At 40.2% G+C, this 19,692-nt stretch overlaps 2 protein-coding genes across 3 annotated transcripts; one reads left to right on the forward strand and one right to left on the reverse strand.

The window, feature by feature from the left end:
* The first annotated feature begins 74 nt into the window (after positions 1-74).
* Positions 75-9,766, forward strand: LOC17879620 (beta-galactosidase 14). Its single transcript, XM_023777936.1, is given in 20 exon segments — positions 75-263; positions 371-466; positions 590-702; positions 769-835; positions 920-1,012; positions 1,079-1,317; positions 1,388-1,493; positions 1,556-1,640; positions 1,717-1,835; positions 1,916-2,083; positions 2,181-2,356; positions 4,454-4,460; positions 7,595-7,697; positions 7,801-7,910; positions 7,997-8,107; positions 8,181-8,282; positions 8,400-8,545; positions 8,667-9,021; positions 9,102-9,231; positions 9,729-9,766. Coding segments are annotated over 20 exon segments (2,553 nt in total).
* LOC17879375 (E3 ubiquitin-protein ligase UPL3) lies at positions 9,742-18,199 on the reverse strand. Of its 2 annotated transcripts, XR_002832833.1 has the most exons (18): positions 16,957-18,199; positions 16,729-16,839; positions 16,535-16,651; positions 16,284-16,454; positions 16,047-16,208; positions 15,503-15,739; positions 15,297-15,418; positions 13,811-15,224; positions 13,614-13,709; positions 11,921-13,465; positions 11,589-11,813; positions 11,400-11,504; positions 11,123-11,203; positions 10,978-11,046; positions 10,740-10,868; positions 10,346-10,465; positions 10,069-10,255; positions 9,742-9,974 (listed from the first exon to the last, which is right to left on the reverse strand). XR_002832833.1 is itself a non-coding variant. In XM_006282367.2 (17 exons), exons 1-17 carry the CDS (start codon positions 17,827-17,829, stop codon positions 10,190-10,192), a joined length of 5,643 nt encoding a protein of 1,880 aa, XP_006282429.1. In that variant the 5' UTR covers positions 17,830-18,199; the 3' UTR covers positions 9,742-10,189. The 2 variants fall into 2 exon arrangements, 1 of the variants encoding a protein (XP_006282429.1); XM_006282367.2 differs by having other exon boundaries at positions 9,742-10,255.
* Positions 18,200-19,692: the final 1,493 nt, after the last annotated feature.

Genomic DNA, 19,692 nt, shown 5'->3' on the forward strand with positions numbered 1-19,692 from the left:
TAATTACAAAAAAGAAAAGTTAATTTCAATCAATATCCGTGTTGGTGAACGAACAACCAACAAGTGGAATCAGAATGAAGTCAAGAACACGATGCTTGATAGCTCTTCTACTTGTCATTTCACTCTGTTTCAAGGCAAGCCTTGGCCGAGGAGACGATGCTCCTCATAAAGGAGTAACATACGACGAAACTTCCTTGATCATAAATGGGAAAAGAGAGCTTCTTTTCTCTGGTTCTGTTCATTACCCTCGGAGCACACCTGAGGCAATCACTTCACTTCTACTCCCTTTGTTTATCACACACCACACCCTATCAAATCAAGAAGATGATTAATATACTTCATGGATCTTGTTTTAATTTGTTTGTTGCAGATGTGGCCCAGTATTATTGACAAAGCTAAAACTGGGGGTCTTAACTCCATCCAAACTTATGTGTTCTGGAATGTACATGAGCCTGAACAAGGCAAGGTACGTACGTATATCAACTTTAAGTTCTCTCTTATCTCGGAATAGTGAAAAAATTCATATTTTTTTTCTTTTCTTTTCTGCTCATTTGCCTTCAATGGTTTATACATACATTGTGGGTTTCAGTATGATTTCAGTGGGAGGTTCGACTTGGTGAAATTCATTAAACTAATCCACGAGAAAGGTCTCTACGTCACTCTCAGGCTCGGACCCTTTATCCAAGCCGAATGGAACCACGGGTACGAAAGATTCAAACCCAAGAATATAGGTATATAGAAATATGCTAACTAAAACTCATATTCCAGAGGCTTGCCGTACTGGCTACGGGAGGTCCCAGAGGTTTACTTCCGTACAGATAATGAGCCTTTCAAGGTAAAATTCTAACAACAGTTTGTAGTACGTAATCCTATAGCTGTCACACAATATCTGATCACTAGACCGAATGGATAAATGAAGGAGCACACAGAGAGATATGTGAGGAAAATACTTGGGATGATGAAACAAGAGAAGTTGTTTGCTTCACAAGGAGGTCCCATCGTCTTGGGACAGGTACATTCATCCATCCGAACCCGTAAACATTGATATGATCTCTAACTACACATAAATAAACGACAGATAGAGAACGAGTATAATGCGGTTCAGCTAGCCTACAAGGAGAATGGAGAAAGATATATAAAATGGGCAGCAAATTTGGTGGAGTCAATGAATTTAGGAATCCCCTGGGTTATGTGCAAACAAAACGATGCTCCTGGCAATGTGATTAATGCTTGTAATGGAAGGCACTGCGGAGATACTTTCCAGGGACCAAACAGACACGATAAGCCCTCCTTGTGGACCGAGAACTGGACTACTCAGTATGCTCTCCACACATCAAACTCTCATCAGCACAAACTATAATCTTACGTTGGATTCTTTTATTCTTAGGTTTCGAGTATTTGGGGATCCTCCAACATATAGAACAGTCAAAGATATAGCATTCTCGGTCGCTAGATACTTCTCTAAGAACGGATCTCATGTCAACTACTACATGGTACGTTTACATCATGTTTTAGAATTACATATATATATATATTGAGCTCTGTTTCTGTGCAGTACCATGGTGGGACAAACTTCGGACGCACGTCTGCTCATTTCGTTACCACTCGTTACTATGACGACGCACCACTTGACGAATACGGTAGATCCCCAAACACCAACAAGCTAAACCATGGCCCGCTTGGAATCGTAATCAGAAGCTGTTGGTTAATTTGTAGGTTTGGAGAAAGAGCCAAAATACGGCCACCTGAAAGATGTGCACAGAGCTCTAAAATTGTGCAAGAAGGCACTTTTCTGGGGTCACCATCACGTCCAGAAACTTGGTCCCGACACCGAGGTTACCACTTACCTGAACCAAGTCATCTGTATCCGGTATTGGTAAACCAGAGCTTAACGATCCAAGTTTTGGTACTGCAGGTTAGGTACCACGAACAGCCAGGGACAAAAGTGTGTGCGGCTTTCTTATCGAACAATAACACAAGAGAATCTAATACGATTAAATTCAAAGGTCAAGATTACGTGTTACCGTCTCGTTCTATCAGCATCTTACCAGATTGTAAAACCGTCGTGTACAATACTGCACAAGTAAGCCCGAAAGAACCGGTTCGATTGTTGGTATAGAAAAAAACAAGAATTGTTTGAATATTTATAAGATCCGTATTCATGTTCTGAAAAAAAACAGATTGTGGCGCAACACAGTTGGAGAAATTTTGTAAAGTCAGAGAAGACGAGCAAAGGTCTCAAGTTTGAGATGTTTAGTGAAAAGATTCCTTCGAAAATCGACGGTGAGTCCTTGATCCCGGGGGAGCTCTACTACTTAACTAAGGACAAAACAGACTATGCTTGGTATACCACCAGGTAACTTCTTTCACAGGCAACAACACATTTTATTATTACAGAGAGGCTTCGTTGTTTGTGATCGTTGTTGATTCAATGGCTGCAGCGTAAATATTAAAGAAGATGACTTACTGTTGTGAGTTGTTGGTTCTGATTCAAACTTATGGCTGGTTTAGTCATTGGTTAAAAGGGAATTGATTACCGGTTCAATTGGAGTCTCTTAACCGGAATTGAAGAAGCAAAAGGAAGCCGCTTTTCGCGAGAGAGGTTTTGCCGTTATAACAGAGTGTTGATATAAATACTCTAATCTCATCTTCTTCTTCTTTATCGTTTTCATCTTGTAAACAGAGAGAGAGTGAGACGCCATTGTTGAGAGCTTATCTTGTTCTGTATTCTCATCCTTGATATAGTGGATTGCCGAATCGATTCGGCCCCAGACGTAGACTTGATCACATCGATCTTGTCGAACTGGGTAAACAAACTCATCGTGTGCTCCCTTACTCGTTTCTGTTCTTAAATCGTTTTCTTGAGCTGATTCGAGTTCTCTTGAGTTCATCAATCGTGAGTTCTGCAAGTTTATAATCCAATCGAACCGTAGGTTTCTTAGTAACAAGTGGTATCAGAGCCAGGTTCACTGGTTCAATCTCATCTTCGATCGATGGCTACAACAGCGCGAGTCGAAATCAAGGCATTCAATGGAGAAACCGATTTCTCTCTCTGGAAGATCAGAATCATGGCGCAGCTCGGAGTTCTGGGTTTAAAGAACACTCTCACCGACTTCTCCATGACGAAGACTGTTCCCTTGACCAAAAGTGAAGAAAAGAAAGTATCGACTGAAGAAGGTCTAGATCCTTCATTGCCATTGACCAAGGAGGTTCCAGATCCGGTCAAGATTGATCAATCGGAACATGCCTTGAACATTATCATAAATCATATTGGCGATAAAGTCTTGAGAAAGGTAAATCATTGTGTGACTGCAGCTGAGATGTGGTCGTTGTTGAACAAGCTTTACATGGAAACCTCGTTACCTAACAGGATCTATGTTCAGTTGAACTTTTACTCTTTCAAGATGGTTGAAACTCAGACAATTGATCAGAATGTGGATGATTTCTTGAGGATAGTTGCAGAGTTAGGAAGTTTAGAAATTCAGGTTGCAGAAGAAGTTCAAGCAATCTTGTTACTCAACTCACTTCCAGCTAGCTATAGTCAATTGAAGCATACGCTTAAATATGGCAACAAGACTCTGTCACTTCAAGATGTTGTTTCATCTGCAAAATCTTTGGAACGTGAACTTGCTGAGTCCAAAGAACCTGAGAGATCTCAACCTGCTGCACTATATACAACAGAAAGAGGAAGACCACAGGCAAGGAGTCAACAGAATGGGTCAAGAGGAAAGAGCAGAAGCAGATCAGCCTCAAAATCAAAGGTCACTTGCTGGTTCTGCAAAAAGGAAGGGCACCTGAAGAAAGATTGCTATGCCAGGAAAAGAAAGATGGAGAGTGAGGGTCAAAATGAAGCTGGAGTCATGACAGAAAAACTGATTTTCTCAGAAGCTTTGAGTGTAAATGATCAGTTGGTTAAAGATTTGTGGATTTTGGATTCAGGATGTACTTCTCACATGACATCTAGGAGAGATTGGTTTAGCAGTTTTGAAGATAAAGAGTCCACAACAATTCTACTTGGTGACAATCATTCAGTAGAATCTCAAGGACAGGGATCAATCCTAGTTAACACTAAGGGAGGGTCTATTAAGGTGCTGAATAATGTGAAATATGTTCCTAACCTGAGAAGAAACCTTATTTCAACAGGTACTCTTGACAAGTTAGGATACAGACATGAAGGTGGAGATGGAAAGGTCAGGTACTTCAAGAATAATGCAACAGCTTTGTCTGGAAGTTTGGTAAATGGGTTGTATGTTCTTGATGGTGAAACGATTACTACAGAGAATTGTAATGTGGAAAGTAGTATTGATAATGCAGTCCTGTGGCACAGCCGGCTTGGTCATATGAGCACAAACAACATGAAGGTTTTAGCTGGTAAAGGTTTGCTTCAAAAGAAAGATGTCAAAGATCAGCTCTTCTGTGAGCACTGTGTAATGGGAAAGGCAAAGAAGCTAAGCTTCAATGTGGGAAAGCACAATACAGAAGATGCTCTGGGATACGTTCATGCAGACCTATGGGGCTCATCAAATGTAACCCCATCTCTCTCTGGTAAACAGTATTTCTTATCCATTATTGATGATAAGACTAGGAAGGTTTGGCTTATGTTCTTAAAGACTAAAGATGAAACGTTTGATCGGTTCTGTGAATGGAAAGAACTTGTGGAGAATCAAATAGGAAAGAAAGTCAAGGTTCTTAGAACAGATAATGGATTGGAGTTCTGTAACAACAGATTTGATGAATACTGTAAGCAGAATGGAATTGAGAGACATAGGACGTGTACATATACACCACAGCAAAATGGAGTTGCAGAAAGAATGAATAGAACTCTCATGGAAAAGGTAAGGTGCCTGCTGAATGAATCTGGTCTAGAAGAGATTTTCTGGGCTGAAGCAGCAGCAACTGCTGCATATCTTGTCAACAGGTCACCTTCATCAGCAGTTGATCACAATGTACCTGAGGAGCTTTGGTTGAATAGAAAACCTGGATATAAACATTTGAGGAGATTTGGTGCTATTGCTTATGTGCATCAGGATCAAGGAAAGTTAAAACCAAGAGCATTAAAAGGAGTATTCGTTGGTTATCCTCAAGGTACTAAAGGGTACAAGGTGTGGCTGTTAAAAGAAATGAAGTGTGTAATCAGTAGGAATGTTACATTCCATGAAGCTATGGTTTACAAAGATCTTCAAGCAAAAGATCTGACTGAGAAAGAGAAACAAAGTTCTAGTGAGGTAGAAAAGGTTCACACTGAACTTGGTACAGTTGAGTTAGTTAAAGGAGAAAGTTCTAAAGCAGGTGGAGTTATTCAAGCAGATTCAAGTGATTCAGAAACAGAATACTATGAACCTGAAGAAGAAGAACCTGCAAGTAGTGGGAGTTTAAAAAGTTATCAGTTAGCTCGTGATAGAGTTAGACGTGTGATTACTGCTCCTATTAAGTTCTCTGATTACTCACAGTTTGCATTTGCACTGATGGCAGCTGAAGAAACAGATTCAGAAGAACCACAGTGCTATCATGATGCTGTTAAAGACAAAGATTGGGATAAATGGAATGCAGGAATGTCTGAAGAAATGAGTTCTTTGATCAAGAATGGTACATGGGACATTGTTGACAGACCTAAAGATCAGCCAATCATAAGTTGCAGGTGGATATTCAAAGTGAAACCTGGAATTCCGGGTGTGGAAGCTAAGAGGTTTAAAGCTAGATTAGTTGCTAGAGGCTTCACACAGAAGAAAGGAATTGATTATGAAGAGGTGTTTGCTCCAGTAGTCAAGCACATATCCATCAGAGTGCTTATGTCGTTAGTTGTTCAAGATGATATGGAATTAGAACAGATGGACGTGAAGACAGCTTTTCTTCATGGTGAGCTTGATCAAGATCTTTACATGGAACAACCAGAAGGTTTTGAGGTAAATTCAGAAAAAAATCAAGTTTGCTTATTAAGGAAGTCTCTGTATGGTTTGAAACAGGCTCCTCGACTGTGGAACAAGAGATTTAATGCTTTCATGATGAAACAACAGTTCATCAAGAGTGAGCATGACTCTTGTGTATATGTTAAGGAGGTACATTCTGGTGAATTTGTCTACTTGCTGCTATATGTTGATGATATGTTGATTGCAGCAAAGAGTATGACAGAGATCAAGAAGATTAAGAATGATCTCAGTTCAGAATTTGAGATGAAAGATATGGGTGCAGCTAGCAGGATTTTGGGAATTGATATTATTCGAGACAGAAAGGAGAATACATTGTGGCTGTCTCAGTCAGGTTATGTAGGAAAAGTTTTACAGAGATTCAGAATGGATCAAGCTAAAGATGTGAGTACACCTATTGGTGCGCATTTCAAATTAGCAGCTGTGAAGAATGATGAAGAACTCGTTGATACAGAGTTGGTTCCTTATGCTAGTGCAGTTGGTAGTATAATGTATGCGATGGTTGGTACAAGACCTGATGTTGCTTATGCTATTGGATTGGTAAGTAGGTTCATGGGAAGACCTGGGCACTTTCACTGGGAAGCTGTTAAATGGTTGCTCAGATACCTCAAAGGATCTACAGATTTGAGTTTGGTCTTTACTAAAGGAAAGGATTTCCATATTCATGGATATTGTGACTCAGATCATGCTGCAGACCTGGATAAAAGAAGGTCGATTAGTGGTTATGTTTTCACTGTAGGTGGTAACACTGTCAGTTGGAAATCAACCTTGCAGTCAGTTGTTGCTTTGTCAACAACAGAAGCCGAGTATATTGCTCTTACTGAAGCAGTGAAAGAAGCAATGTGGATTAGAGGCTTATTGGAAGATATGGGTTTGAAACCAGAAGCTGCTTCTGTTTGGTGTGATTCTCAGTCAGCTATATGCTTATCAAAGAATAATGCATTTCATGAGAGGACTAAACATATTGCAGTTAAGTATTACTTCATCAGAGATATTATTGAAGCTGGTGAGATTGAAGTCTTAAAGATTCATACTTCCAGGAATCCAGCGGATATGCTTACAAAAGGCATACCAGTTCACAAGTTTGAAGCAGCCTTGGAGTTTCTGAAGCTGCTCAGGTAAAATTTGGTGAAGCATTACGCCGAAGGTTAGATTCATGCAGTGCAATTCGCTAGAGGATGATGAAGTTTGAATCAAGGTGGAGTGTTGTGAGTTGTTGGTTCTGATTCAAACTTATGGCTGGTTTAGTCATTGGTTAAAAGGGAATTGATTACCGGTTCAATTGGAGTCTCTTAACCGGAATTGAAGAAGCAAAAGGAAGCCGCTTTTCGCGAGAGAGGTTTTGCCGTTATAACAGAGTGTTGATATAAATACTCTAATCTCATCTTCTTCTTCTTTATCGTTTTCATCTTGTAAACAGAGAGAGAGTGAGACGCCATTGTTGAGAGCTTATCTTGTTCTGTATTCTCATCCTTGATATAGTGGATTGCCGAATCGATTCGGCCCCAGACGTAGACTTGATCACATCGATCTTGTCGAACTGGGTAAACAAACTCATCGTGTGCTCCCTTACTCGTTTCTGTTCTTAAATCGTTTTCTTGAGCTGATTCGAGTTCTCTTGAGTTCATCAATCGTGAGTTCTGCAAGTTTATAATCCAATCGAACCGTAGGTTTCTTAGTAACACTTACCAGACCAAAAAGGTCTGAAGACAATACTGAGAGTAGCCAGTCTTGGCCACGCACTGATCGTTTACGTTAATGGAGAATACGCAGGTACTTTTAAATTACAAAGAGAGAGTTTTTTCGTTTATTTTGTATGTAATTTTCTATATATATATATATATATGTGTGTATGTGCTGCCATGCTATTTTGTAGGGAATGCGCATGGAAGCCATGAAATGAAGAGTTTCGTGTATGCAAAACCGGTTAACCTCAAAACCGGGGATAATCACATTTCAATCTTGGGCGTACTTACCGGATTACCAGTGAGTTAGAAACAGTCAAAGATGGTGATTTTTACACACAAAAACAAAAAGATTGAAAATTAAAAAGGAAGTAAAAATAATTTCAGGACAGTGGATCATACATGGAGCACAGGTATGCCGGTCCCCGTGCCGTTTCGATCATCGGTTTAAAGTCGGGAACGCGAGATTTAACCGAGAACATGGAATGGGGACATTTGGTAATTTGGATTTTTATTTACTATTTGGTTTTGTGATAAAATGTGTAAGTTTTAATGGATCCGGTTAATGCAGGCCGGTTTGGAAGGTGAAAAGAAAGAGGTGTACACAGAGGAAGGATCTAACAAGGTGAAATGGGAGAGAGATGGTGAACGTAAGCCGCTGACATGGTACAAGGTAAACACACACACACATACACATACTTGTATATAAACTCAATTTGCTTATGAATAATTTTATACATTTGTGTTGTGGTCTTTACTCTCTTTTAATCAATGGCAATGTGTTTTGCAGACCTACTTTGAGACACCGGAGGAAGAGAACACTGTCGCGATTAGGATGAAAGGAATGGGAAAGGGATTGATTTGGGTGAATGGGAATGGCGTAGGGAGATACTGGATGTCTTTCCTTTCTGAACTCGGGGAGCCAACTCAAACTGAGTACGTATGACAATGTTTTTTTTGAGTATGACTTGCGTGCGACACAATCCCAAAACAAAAAAAAATTAATATATTTTTAAAAAGGCGCCACTTGGAGACTAATCCTATCTATGGTGGGCAGATACCACATTCCGAGATCTTTCATGAAGGAGAAGAAGAAGAAGAACATGCTGGTGATTCTCGAGGAAGAGCCTGGGGTGAAGTTAGAGGCTATTGATTTCGTCTTGGTGAATAGAGACACAATCTGTAGTTATGTAGGGGAGGATTACCCTGTTTCTGTGAAATCCTGGAAGAGAGAAGGGCCCAAGATAGTTTCTAGAAGCAAAGACATGAGGTTGAAGGCGGTGATGAAGTGTCCACCGGGGAAACAGATGGTGGCGGTCGAGTTTGCAAGCTTCGGAGATCCGGCAGGAGCTTGTGGGAACTTCACAATGGGGAAGTGCTCTGCATCTAACTCAAAGCAAGTGGTTGAGAAGGTAATGTCTGATGATTGAAGCATTTTAGTCATGAGTCCTGTTTGGTTTATTGATTTGATTGAGTTATATTTATGGAACAGACGTGTTTGGGGAAGAACCGTTGTTCCATACTAGTAGCCAGAGAGACTTTTCAGGACAAAGGGTGTCCGGAGATAGTGAAGACACTGGCAGTGCAGGTCAAGTGTGAGAAGATACAAGGAAAAAAAGATGGCAAGAAGAAGACAGAAGAGGAAGAGGAAGAGGACGATGAAGAGCAAGAGGAAGAAGAAGAAGAAGGGGACGAGGAAGAGGAAAAAAAGAACAAAGATGTTAAAGATACAAAGAAGAAAAATCAAGATACGTAAAAAAGGCTTGTCCATTGCGTTGAGTTTTTTTTTGTCTAATCTCTTTTTTGGTTTTAGTACTTATTGCATGTGCATGTCCATGTGGTTTTACTTCTGTTCAATTAATTATATAGCTCGTGGTGAGGATACCTTTACTTTATTACCTTACACCAGAATCATATTTTGTTTTCCTTAGGATTATTTGCTTTGATTTCCATGAGAGCTGGACATTGCTTGATGTGAGAGTCGCAAGTTTTGCAGTTTGTACTAATGCTTAGACGAAATTTAATATCGTAATTTTATTTCCTAGCGTTAAATCACAAACTAAAAAATGTTTTTCCAGTAACTTCTTTTTTTTCTCTTTTTCCAATTGACATATAACAGGACCGACCTTGTATGATGAAGCTATAAACTTTATATAACTCAAATAACATATTCAAAGTGCCGTCCATATTTCTAATTTTCGCTGATGCGTAATCAAACTTGTTTCCATAGTTTCGACCGAAATGATGTGATCGATCTCTTACAGAGGGGAAATGATAAATTCTAAGAAAAAAAAAAAAGAGAAAATGGAAAAGATAAGCCTATCATCTTTCTTTATCTACACAGTAATGGCGCCTTCTGCAGAGCCTGCAAAGACAAAATTTACATCACCAAGTCACAATCCTATGTCCCTCCGCTACAAAGTCTCCGGGAGGACAGAGGTGGTTTCAAGAGCAGTCACCTGGCTTTTAGGGCATCTTCGGCTTTTGTCATATCATCAAAACCCAACAGGCAGAGAATCAGAATCAGTCTTCCCAAGTAATGTACAGGTAGAGGGGAAAGGAAACAGCGCCTTCTGCTGCTTATGAGAGGTCGAACGATCCTTGTCCTTCGTTGATGGCGTAGAGCAGTTTCTTGTACATGATTTCCTGTTTCGAAATATACAACTCGTCAGCATCACCAACAACAATCACAGTAAAATCGACTCAAGGGGAAATATACAAAGAGACATGATTCACCTTTGTCGAATAAGGAGGGAGCTTAAGGTAGTTTGCGCAAGTCATGACACTGGGCAAATCATCATCTGCTGTCTCCAAAGCCCCTGCTCCATTGACTGCTGCACTTGATGTCGATGAGTGCTGAGCAGCCAGAAAGACGCAGCAATTTTAGAATCGCATGGAAAATCAATTAAACAACTTCATGACAGCAACACATAATTCACCTGAAAAAACTCTTTCCAACACAAACAAAAACCACAATGCGTGTCTGCTCTATGCAAATAAAAAAATATAAAAAGAGAAGAGCAAAAGACCTTGCCCACACATAGATGCCTTCTGACATATGATAAAATTGAACCTGACTTGGGACCGGTTGCCTAAATTACAAAAATCACTCGCAAATAAGTGAGCTTACCTTTCTCACAATCGTGAGCTTTGGGTTCAGAACAGCTAAGCCACCAGGAGGAAGCCTAGGAGCTCCAGTAACAAACTGGCAGAAAGCCCTCTGCTGATCTGCTGTAAGTTCTCCCATGATCTCCAGTAACTACAGTATGGTGTGAAAATCAGAATCACAAAGGAAACATCAGTTCAGACGTATAAGTATAATACGACATGGTTTCTAACAACTCAATAGACGGAGAAAAGTAACATACGTTAATAATTGCTGGACTTTTGGCAGTATACCCGTGATCAAATTTGATATGTTCAGCAAGAGTCTCAGCCTGCAAGGAAATAAGATGTTAGATATGATAGTTTCAAGGGTCTTTATTATGGGAAACTTTAAAAGTGAAAAATCACCTCCCACAACTCTCTACGACCACAGAGCAAGTAATCCAGCTCAGAAGGGGTGAATATTTGTAGAGATGTTATGTCAAACACCTGATAAATATGTTCAGAAACGATAGGTTTTTGTAAGGATACAAATGCAGGTAAGAATTTGAGTTCAGACTTGAAAAAAAAAAAGAAAAAGCGGAAGTCTCTAATCCACAGAATCCACTTTTTTCTACATATAAGTAGAAGCCAAATGTAACAGACAAAGAAAGAGACAATGCTTAAACTCTGCGAGATTGCTAACCTGATTAAATCCAGATCTGAAGGCTTCGATCTGCCGAGCGACTCCTTTCTTGACAGTAGCATCAACAACAAGGGAAATATACTCCTCAAGATTAGTGATATCAACCTGTAACAGACAGCAAATCATCAGCAATCATGGACAAGTAATACACGAATAGGAAAGAGGTGGGGTTGTAAGCTAAGACAGTACAATTTCATCTCCAGGTCTCAGAATGTACTCAGGATAGCCAGGTAGCGTGAAGTCCAAGCAGAGATCTTCTATGCGGGATCCACGTAAACATAGATCAGAAACCGTGCTGTTATTGTCCCCACCTACAGCCTCCAGATAGTGCTTGCGGGCAACAAGAACACGCAGCTCTTGCAAAGTCTTACCAAGTTCAGCATCAAATAATACGATATCATGCAAATCAAGCTCCTGCTTCAAAGAGGAAAAAATTATTACTTGAATGCCAACAGAAGTAAAAAAGTAGAAACCATTATTTCACTTTTAACCAAACAAAAACCTTCTAGTAACAAACTTACTTGACCAAGAATAAGCTTATAAAATGCAGTACTCAATGGGACGTCCAATAGCCGTCCATCTTGAAGTGCTTTGGCCATCACACGCCCTAAAAGGCGGAAATATTCAGTGACTTTATGAAACTGACCACCTTCAGATACGTCAGCTGTTGAGGGCCAAGGTCGAGGAAACAACCCAAGTGGGGCCTGAACTATATCTCTGTCCCTAGCTGCAGATGACTTTCCGTCTTCAATCTCCTCTCCATCAATTTGCATAGAAACCTTGTCACCAGAATTTGATCTCCACATCCCAAGAGAAACCTTTTGCAGATCATGGCTTAGAAGTGTGTAAAACTCAAGTGTAGGGCCTAGACCAGTACCAACTTCACCGAAATATTCTACTTCAAGCACAGCTTTTTGGCTAGAATACATCTCCATAACTTTGGCAGCAGAATCTAATATCCTATTTCGGGATACTCGGACTTTCTGGCGCTGCAATCTCCCTATTCTCATCTCTCGTTCATTTGTAGACCCACTGCCGTCAGCACCTTGCTGCTGCTGCAAACGATTCAATGCACGAGACAACCCAAACGCAGTTGAGTAGAAGTACTGTCTCCGGGTTTGAAACGGAAACAAAAAAGGGCATGCTCTAGTCAATTGGTAGCACCAAGAGGGAAGACTTCCACTGCACAAAGCAAGCGCATCCTGGATTTGTCGGGCTAATTTGGGTGTAAGTTTGCTATTGACAAATTCTTCAAGAGGAACCTTAGCAGCAGTTGTACTCAGATCATCTAGACTTGTAATTTTACCCTCTGCGAAACGATCAGAAACAGTTTGGGCTCTTAAACGAGGACAAAGCTGATTTAAACCCTCTAATACACGTAACAGTGCCAGAACATTATATGTAGAGTTTGATTTCTCAAGGTCGCATGGAAGCTCCCCTTGTAATATACTATCCAAAAGAGATGCCCTATGTGACTGAGATTCTACACTGGAATTGGTAGTAGCAGACTTTGAGGATTTTGATGGTGTGGTAGAACTTGCTCCACCAACAGACAACCTATTCACTTGGCTGTCTGGCCTCTGGTACATGATGGTGTAAATGTCATTGAATCTGCTTCCATCACTTGAGATGAGATCACTGCCACCAAACCTGTCATCGTCGTCTTCATCTAGCATAAGTTGTCGCTGTACAGCCTGATAAATCGTCAAATGCCTACTAAGTTGCTTTCCTCCTGCAGTAAATATCAGCTTAGAGGGCTCATCTGAACTTCGATATAGGGTACGTCCATGCAAGTCCCTACTTCCCCTGATACCTCTACCACTGGCAGCTCCAAGCCCAGCCATGGCTGCAGCAGCAAAGGAGAGTGCACCCCTAGAACCATAAGTACTACCAACACCAGCATCAGTAGAATCAGATCCCCTTGCTGCTGCTGTTCCACTGGTGCCTCCCGAAGCTGCATTCATTGGTCGGCCGCTGGTTGCCAGACTCTCATCATCCACTGAGTCCGCCAATTTTACATCATGCACTTTATCAGGCGTGCACATAGGAAGACTGTCATCCAAAACCTGTAAATAAATGCATAAATGACTTTGAAGGTATTACAAGAAGATCAAGACCACATGTAAGGTACAAATTCAATATCTTTGACGTGTTAGCAAGAAGGACAACGGCGGAACATAATGTAAATACTGGAAAACACAAAGGATGACTTACATCTTCATTATCATCATCTTCATCATCAGAAATGTCATCTTCTTCAATCACCAAGGCATCATCAATGTCGACTGGGGATATATCTAATTCCTCATCCTGCAAGGGATACATGTAAGATAGGGGTGAATAAGCAGATCACACCACAGCATCATGATGTAAAACAATCATGTAATAAAAAACATAGCACTGTAACATGCCTCAGAACTGGAGTCTCCGCTAGGCGCTTTCATTTGAGTGTCTTTGTCAAGGACAGCTCTCCTTTGAGCACTGCTCCTTGTTTGAGGTCCCTTATCTGCTTGAGCTGGCTTCATCACGCCTTTACCTTTTCCTTTCAATGAACTTGTACCTTTCTCATGCACAGGTTCTTTCTTTGAGGTATCACCTATGTTAATTGCAGATCTAGATCTAGAAGAATGACGACGAGTGGTGGAAGCTGGAGTTGACGAAGATGGTGACGATACACCAGCACCGCTAGGTAACGCCTCTGCCTCTAGATTTCCAGCAGGTGCTGCTGGCTTCAGACCAGATTCACTACGTTGAACTCGGGGCCAGAGAAATTCCTCCACTGCTGCCATGCTTGCCAATGGATCTATAAGTACAATATTAGAGGAGTAATCACGTAGTGTCTTCTCTCCAGGTGCACGACATAATCGCAACTTTAAAGGATGTGCTAACGCACTCAGTCCTGAGGAGAGCCGAGCACTTCCACTTAGTGATCTTGAGGGGTGGCTAAGGACAACAGGAAAGCGTTCCAGTGACGATAAAGCATTTTGAAGTTTCTGAATCAAAACTGTCATAGGAGGGACCTTTCCCTCATTACCATCAAATGGAAGTGCGACTTCTAGAAAGGCTTTGAACCTTCTGAGACCCTCCTGGCGAAGTTTGGGAAAATTAAGTTCGGAGATCTTCTCTTTGGAAAAGTACCCACAAGAAAAATAGTTAAGCAATGCTGCAACCACACCACTTCCAATAAACTCAAAAGTTGAGACACCATCCCCTTTACTTAGCTCGCCAAGTATCTCAGAGATGACACCAATCAAGTACTCTTCCTTGCTAGCAGAGAAATCGCCAAGGCATGCCCCAGACGCTTTAGATTTACCCTTTCCTTTCACTTTATGATCATCTATACCAGCGGTTAGCTTAGTGCAAAGATTCTTCAGATGTAAGAGATCATCTGTAACTCCAACATCAAGATCCCCACCATCAGACCGGAAGTACTTGTCTTTGAATGCTTTGGCACAGGAACTAACGGTCTCCCTTAGCATGAAGCTGGCGGTAGGAGTGTCCAAAGAATTATGGTTTGCACCTATGTTAAGTGATGCAGAATTCTTAGTCTCTTCTGACTGATTTCCATCAGAATTGGCATTACTACTTCGCCGTCTATAACGCCTAGATCGTGCAGATCCGGGCACACAGTCATTTTCTTTATCAGTAGGTGACGCATGAGAAGGTTTACCAACCAAGACAAGTTGATCTACAGCATGGACCACCCCTTCCCTCACAAACACTTTCGAGAATGTTTCAGGAAGCTTTTCCATCAAAATTTCAGCAACTTGCAGAGCAGGAACCAAGACCTGTGGATCTTTCCATGCCAAGACACCAGCCAAGAAGCTACATAGGGAAAAATGTAAGAAGTTGCACACACTGTCATGCCTAACATAATTTAAGTCATACAAAGCATACCTGGAAATATTCGTGTCGCCAATTAGGGATTGTATCATTTCTGAACTGCTAAAATACATCAGCTTTCCAATGACTGAGAGACATTTATGGCGAATAGTACCATTGACACTAGAACCATAGATCTGTTGGAAAATAAAACAAGAATAATTAGACAATACAGTAGGTAATATGGGCTTTAATTTGTAGCAAATGCAATGAAATTTTACCTGCACTAAAACTGGAAGAAGATCCAATCCAAATTGCCGCAGAAGTTCAGGTTGATCACCAAGTAATTTTTCTCTAGGTGAAATTTTCAGAGCATCTTCTTGTTTTCCTGAAGAACTTGGACAAGATTTCTTTTGGCTTGAACCTTTCACAAAAGTGTTTGTGCTAGTAGGAAGAGAGATAACTCCTTCTGGCAATGGAGGGAGGAGCTCATTCGCTAGGTTGACTATTTCAAAAATCTAAGATATGAAGCATCCAAGAATTAGAGACCACGAGATAAAAACAAATAAACAAGACAGAAGCACAATGATGAAGCGCTTCTCTCTATACCACATCTAACATAATAGCAGAAAACAAGTATATGTATAGCACATAAGAACCGTAAATAGAGTATGATCAATCCACTATACAAACACCAAGGTATAATATAGAAATACAAAAACTAGGAAACTAAACCCAAATTAGGGAAGTTATACTAAATCTAAGCTATTACTATGTCAATCATGTGTTGAACAGAAAAATTCTATCAACAAGTAAAATCAGTACCTGATCTGCAGGCCGGCTCAGTGCTGGGGAAACAGATGCATTAGCAGAGTCACCAGAACCCAACAGAATATCCTTAAGAATGCCACTAATACCGAGAAGAAGTAATGTCCTAAATCCAAGAGGTGACCCGCTTGCGCAGGTAGAAAGTAATCGGATTAACCCCTGTGCACAATATGGTAAATCGGTCATCTTGTGTACAAAGTAAGATAGAGAAAACAAGAAAGATTCTACTCGTACCGTGTAAGTTGACACACTAAGAGATGCTTGCCCACCTCCTGAATTGCTCGTGGAGATAAGAGACGCAGCTTGAGTCACCAGGCCATGGTTGCATAATTCATCCAGTTTCTCAGGATAAGGTGCAAATGCTTCAGCAATCCGAGTCAGACATATAGAAGCATATTCCAAAACCTGCCATCATACGAACAGATTATGGAAGAAACTGGGGCAAGAGCGGAACTAGATAGTAGTACCATTGTATAACAGAATACCTTCGAATCATGATACTGAAGTAGGTTTGTCAGTAATGGTACAGCTTCCATAACATAATCAGATGCATCAGAAGGTAGTTTCTTGCACATGTTAGCAGCAGTAGATAGTGCTACACGCTACAAGAAGCCAAGCAATATTTGCATTAGATACACATGTATGTATGGCATAGAAGAGAAGTTACAAATTAACCCACCTGTACACCAGTGGAGAAGAAATCCAGATACGAGAGCACAGCCATAAGAGCACCAGCTCGCAAACAGGCAGTTGGGTGCTCCTGAGATATCTTTTTGAGAGCTTGCAGAGACTGTTTGTAAAACACGTTTAAAATTTACAAATCAAAATTCAAAGTCATTCGAGAAATTCAGATGAAGTTTAATTCAATCAATAAAAAAAAATCTCAAGTTATGCTAGGAAAGCCAACCTGCTCGGCCAAGTCCATGTACTCAATGGTTAGCAATCTGGCCACTAAGCATGAAACTGCCCCGTAATGTACAACGGCAGCACAAGAAGATGGCAAGACATCGCATAGATGGGTAAGAGCCCTGGCAGCAAGAAGCATAATGTCGGGATTGCTTTCATGGTTGAGGAGACCAACAAGAACAGGCACGAAGGAATCAACAGAGAAAGTGCTAAGTGAGTCTTCGGTCCCGATGGATAACATCTCGCAGAGCTGGGTCAAAGCCTCGACCTGTTTACCCTCTTCTCCTTCAGAGCGCAAGCCGGAGAGAATCTTCTTCATCCTTCCGTTCAAGTGGGAAGAAGAAGCAGAGCCGATACCGGAAGAAGGAAGCAAGTCATCCAAGCCAGCTCCAAGCTTTCTGAGCAAGCCTTGTAAAGCACTGCTGGCAGAGCTCATGTTAGGATGCATAAATCCGGCGTTGCCATCCTCACTGTCATTGTCGTCATCCTCGTCAGCACTCCTAGCAGCGGCGGCGGCGGCATCCATGTTGAGTTGTTCCCTGGCTCGGTCTCTTTCCCTCTCTCTCTCCCTAATCCGAACGTCATGTTCCTTCTCCTTACCCTTGTCGGAATTGGTGTTATCGTTTCCCCTGTTACCTCGTCCGCCTCGGCGAAAGCCAGAAGAATCAGTGGAGGTGTCCATGGGAGCGGCAGAGCGAGAAGAGCGGGAGCGGGTGGTGGTGGTGGTGGTGGAGGAGGAAGGGGCAAGTGAGGAAGAAGAAAGACGAGCGCGTTTGCTGCGGGTGGTGGGACCAGAGGAAGAGGGAGGAGAGGAAGAAGAAGAAGATGGGGCAGTTGAGGTCGCCTCCGCCCGCTTGCGGCTCCGAGTTTCCATACAAAGGAAGAAACCCCGAGTTTCGGAATTGCTCGATCAGAAGGATTCTGATCGGACACTCGCTCGCATCTCAAATTGAAGCCGCACCAAATCCAGAAACCCTAGTATTGGCAGCCGAATCAAAGAAGAAGAAGAAGAAGCTCTCACAATCGCAAGGCAGAGGAAAGAGGAGGAGCTATTGAAAAGGCATGATGATGAAAATCAAACGAATTCGAAATCAACAAATTCGGATTACGATGACGAGAAGGAGGAGGAGGAGGAGGAGGAGGAGGAGGGATCTAATCAAGCAGAGGCGATGAAGAAAGGAGAGATTTGATTAGAAGAGAAGAAGAAGAGAAGAAACCCTAAAATCGAGTCGACGAGTGATACGATGCGATTGAATGAAATTATAATTTATTTTTTAAAGAAAAAAGGGAAGAGATGTATAAATTATAAAATAATATAAAGAAGAGAGAGGAGGACTCAGAGGAGGGGAATACGATACCGTTTCAGGCCACTCCTTCCGCAAAGAGAGCTTTAAGCTTTTTCACTGACTGACACGGCCACCGGCTACGTGTGTGTGTGTCTACGCGCGCGTGATTCCTTTCACGACTCCATCAAGGCATCATCAAAACCCCTCCGCCATACGATGCCGTTTCACATATATGGCCATGCTATTACGGGCTTATAGATGATGATGATGATAGGCCCAACACACTTTGTCAATTGGGCTATAACTATCTCCATCCATACCCAATTTCCCCTAGCTTAGCTACATACATAATAACATCATCATGGTTCTTCTTTTTCTTTCTTTTCAATGTTAACACTAGGTAATGTCCCGCGCATATGCGCGGGTTGTTATATATTTATTTAATTATTTTAATTTATTTATTACTTATAAAAAATAGATTAAATAAATTTTAATGCTTATAACATTTTTACATGTTATTTATTTAAATCATACTATAAAAGCATACATCCATATCTTTTAAATTTATTCGTTGATTAATTGTTCAATTATTTCAATTTTGATAGTAATTTTCTTTAGTACTTTTAAGTATTTTTTGATAAAACAATAATATTGTTAATGATAAAAATAGGAATGATAATGGGAGAATTTAAAAAATACCCCTTTAAAAATATCACTTTTTAAATTTACCCACTTTTCAAACTTTATCAAAACAACCACTAAAAATGTTGAAATTTATCCAAATATGTGTGTAAACTTATAAATATACACAAAAATTACCTTTATTTGTGTATAAAATTTTATTTATTTCAATGTCTTACAAATTGTTTTGAATATAACAAAAAAATATTTTGTTAAAATAATTACATACTTTGAAAATAAAATAAATATACATGAATATGTGAGAAAGAAAAAACATATAAAGTAAAACAAAGAAAATGGTTTATTTAGCTTGATTTTCTTATGGTGCGATGGTCAGAAATCAATATTTTTGAATCCCATCGATAAAGTAATTTCCTTATAGCCATAAAATATTATTATACATATGTATTATACATTTAATATTATAAAAACAATGAAAAAATGAAGAAGTATATAAAATAAATAAGAAATATAATTGAAAACAAAAGTTTTAACCAAATATATAATCAAGCTCTTACAATGATATCTTAATTGAGCTTTCAACCCATGCAAGAACATTAAAAATTAAACAAAGAAATTATTGAGAATATTAGATATGGTGGAGGAGGATGTAAAAATGAGTATTTATAGGATAAAATATGATGTAAGTTACAATTCTAAAATAATTAAATCAGAGGAGTTATAATTATATTTTATAGTGTGTTAATTGAAATTAAATGGAGGAAACAAATAGTCAATTGAAAGGTTATATAATTTAAGTTACAATTTAA

This window comes from Capsella rubella, unplaced genomic scaffold, assembly GCF_000375325.1.
Source record: "Capsella rubella cultivar Monte Gargano unplaced genomic scaffold, Caprub1_0 scaffold_7, whole genome shotgun sequence".
Classification (NCBI taxonomy): domain Eukaryota; kingdom Viridiplantae; phylum Streptophyta; class Magnoliopsida; order Brassicales; family Brassicaceae; genus Capsella; species Capsella rubella.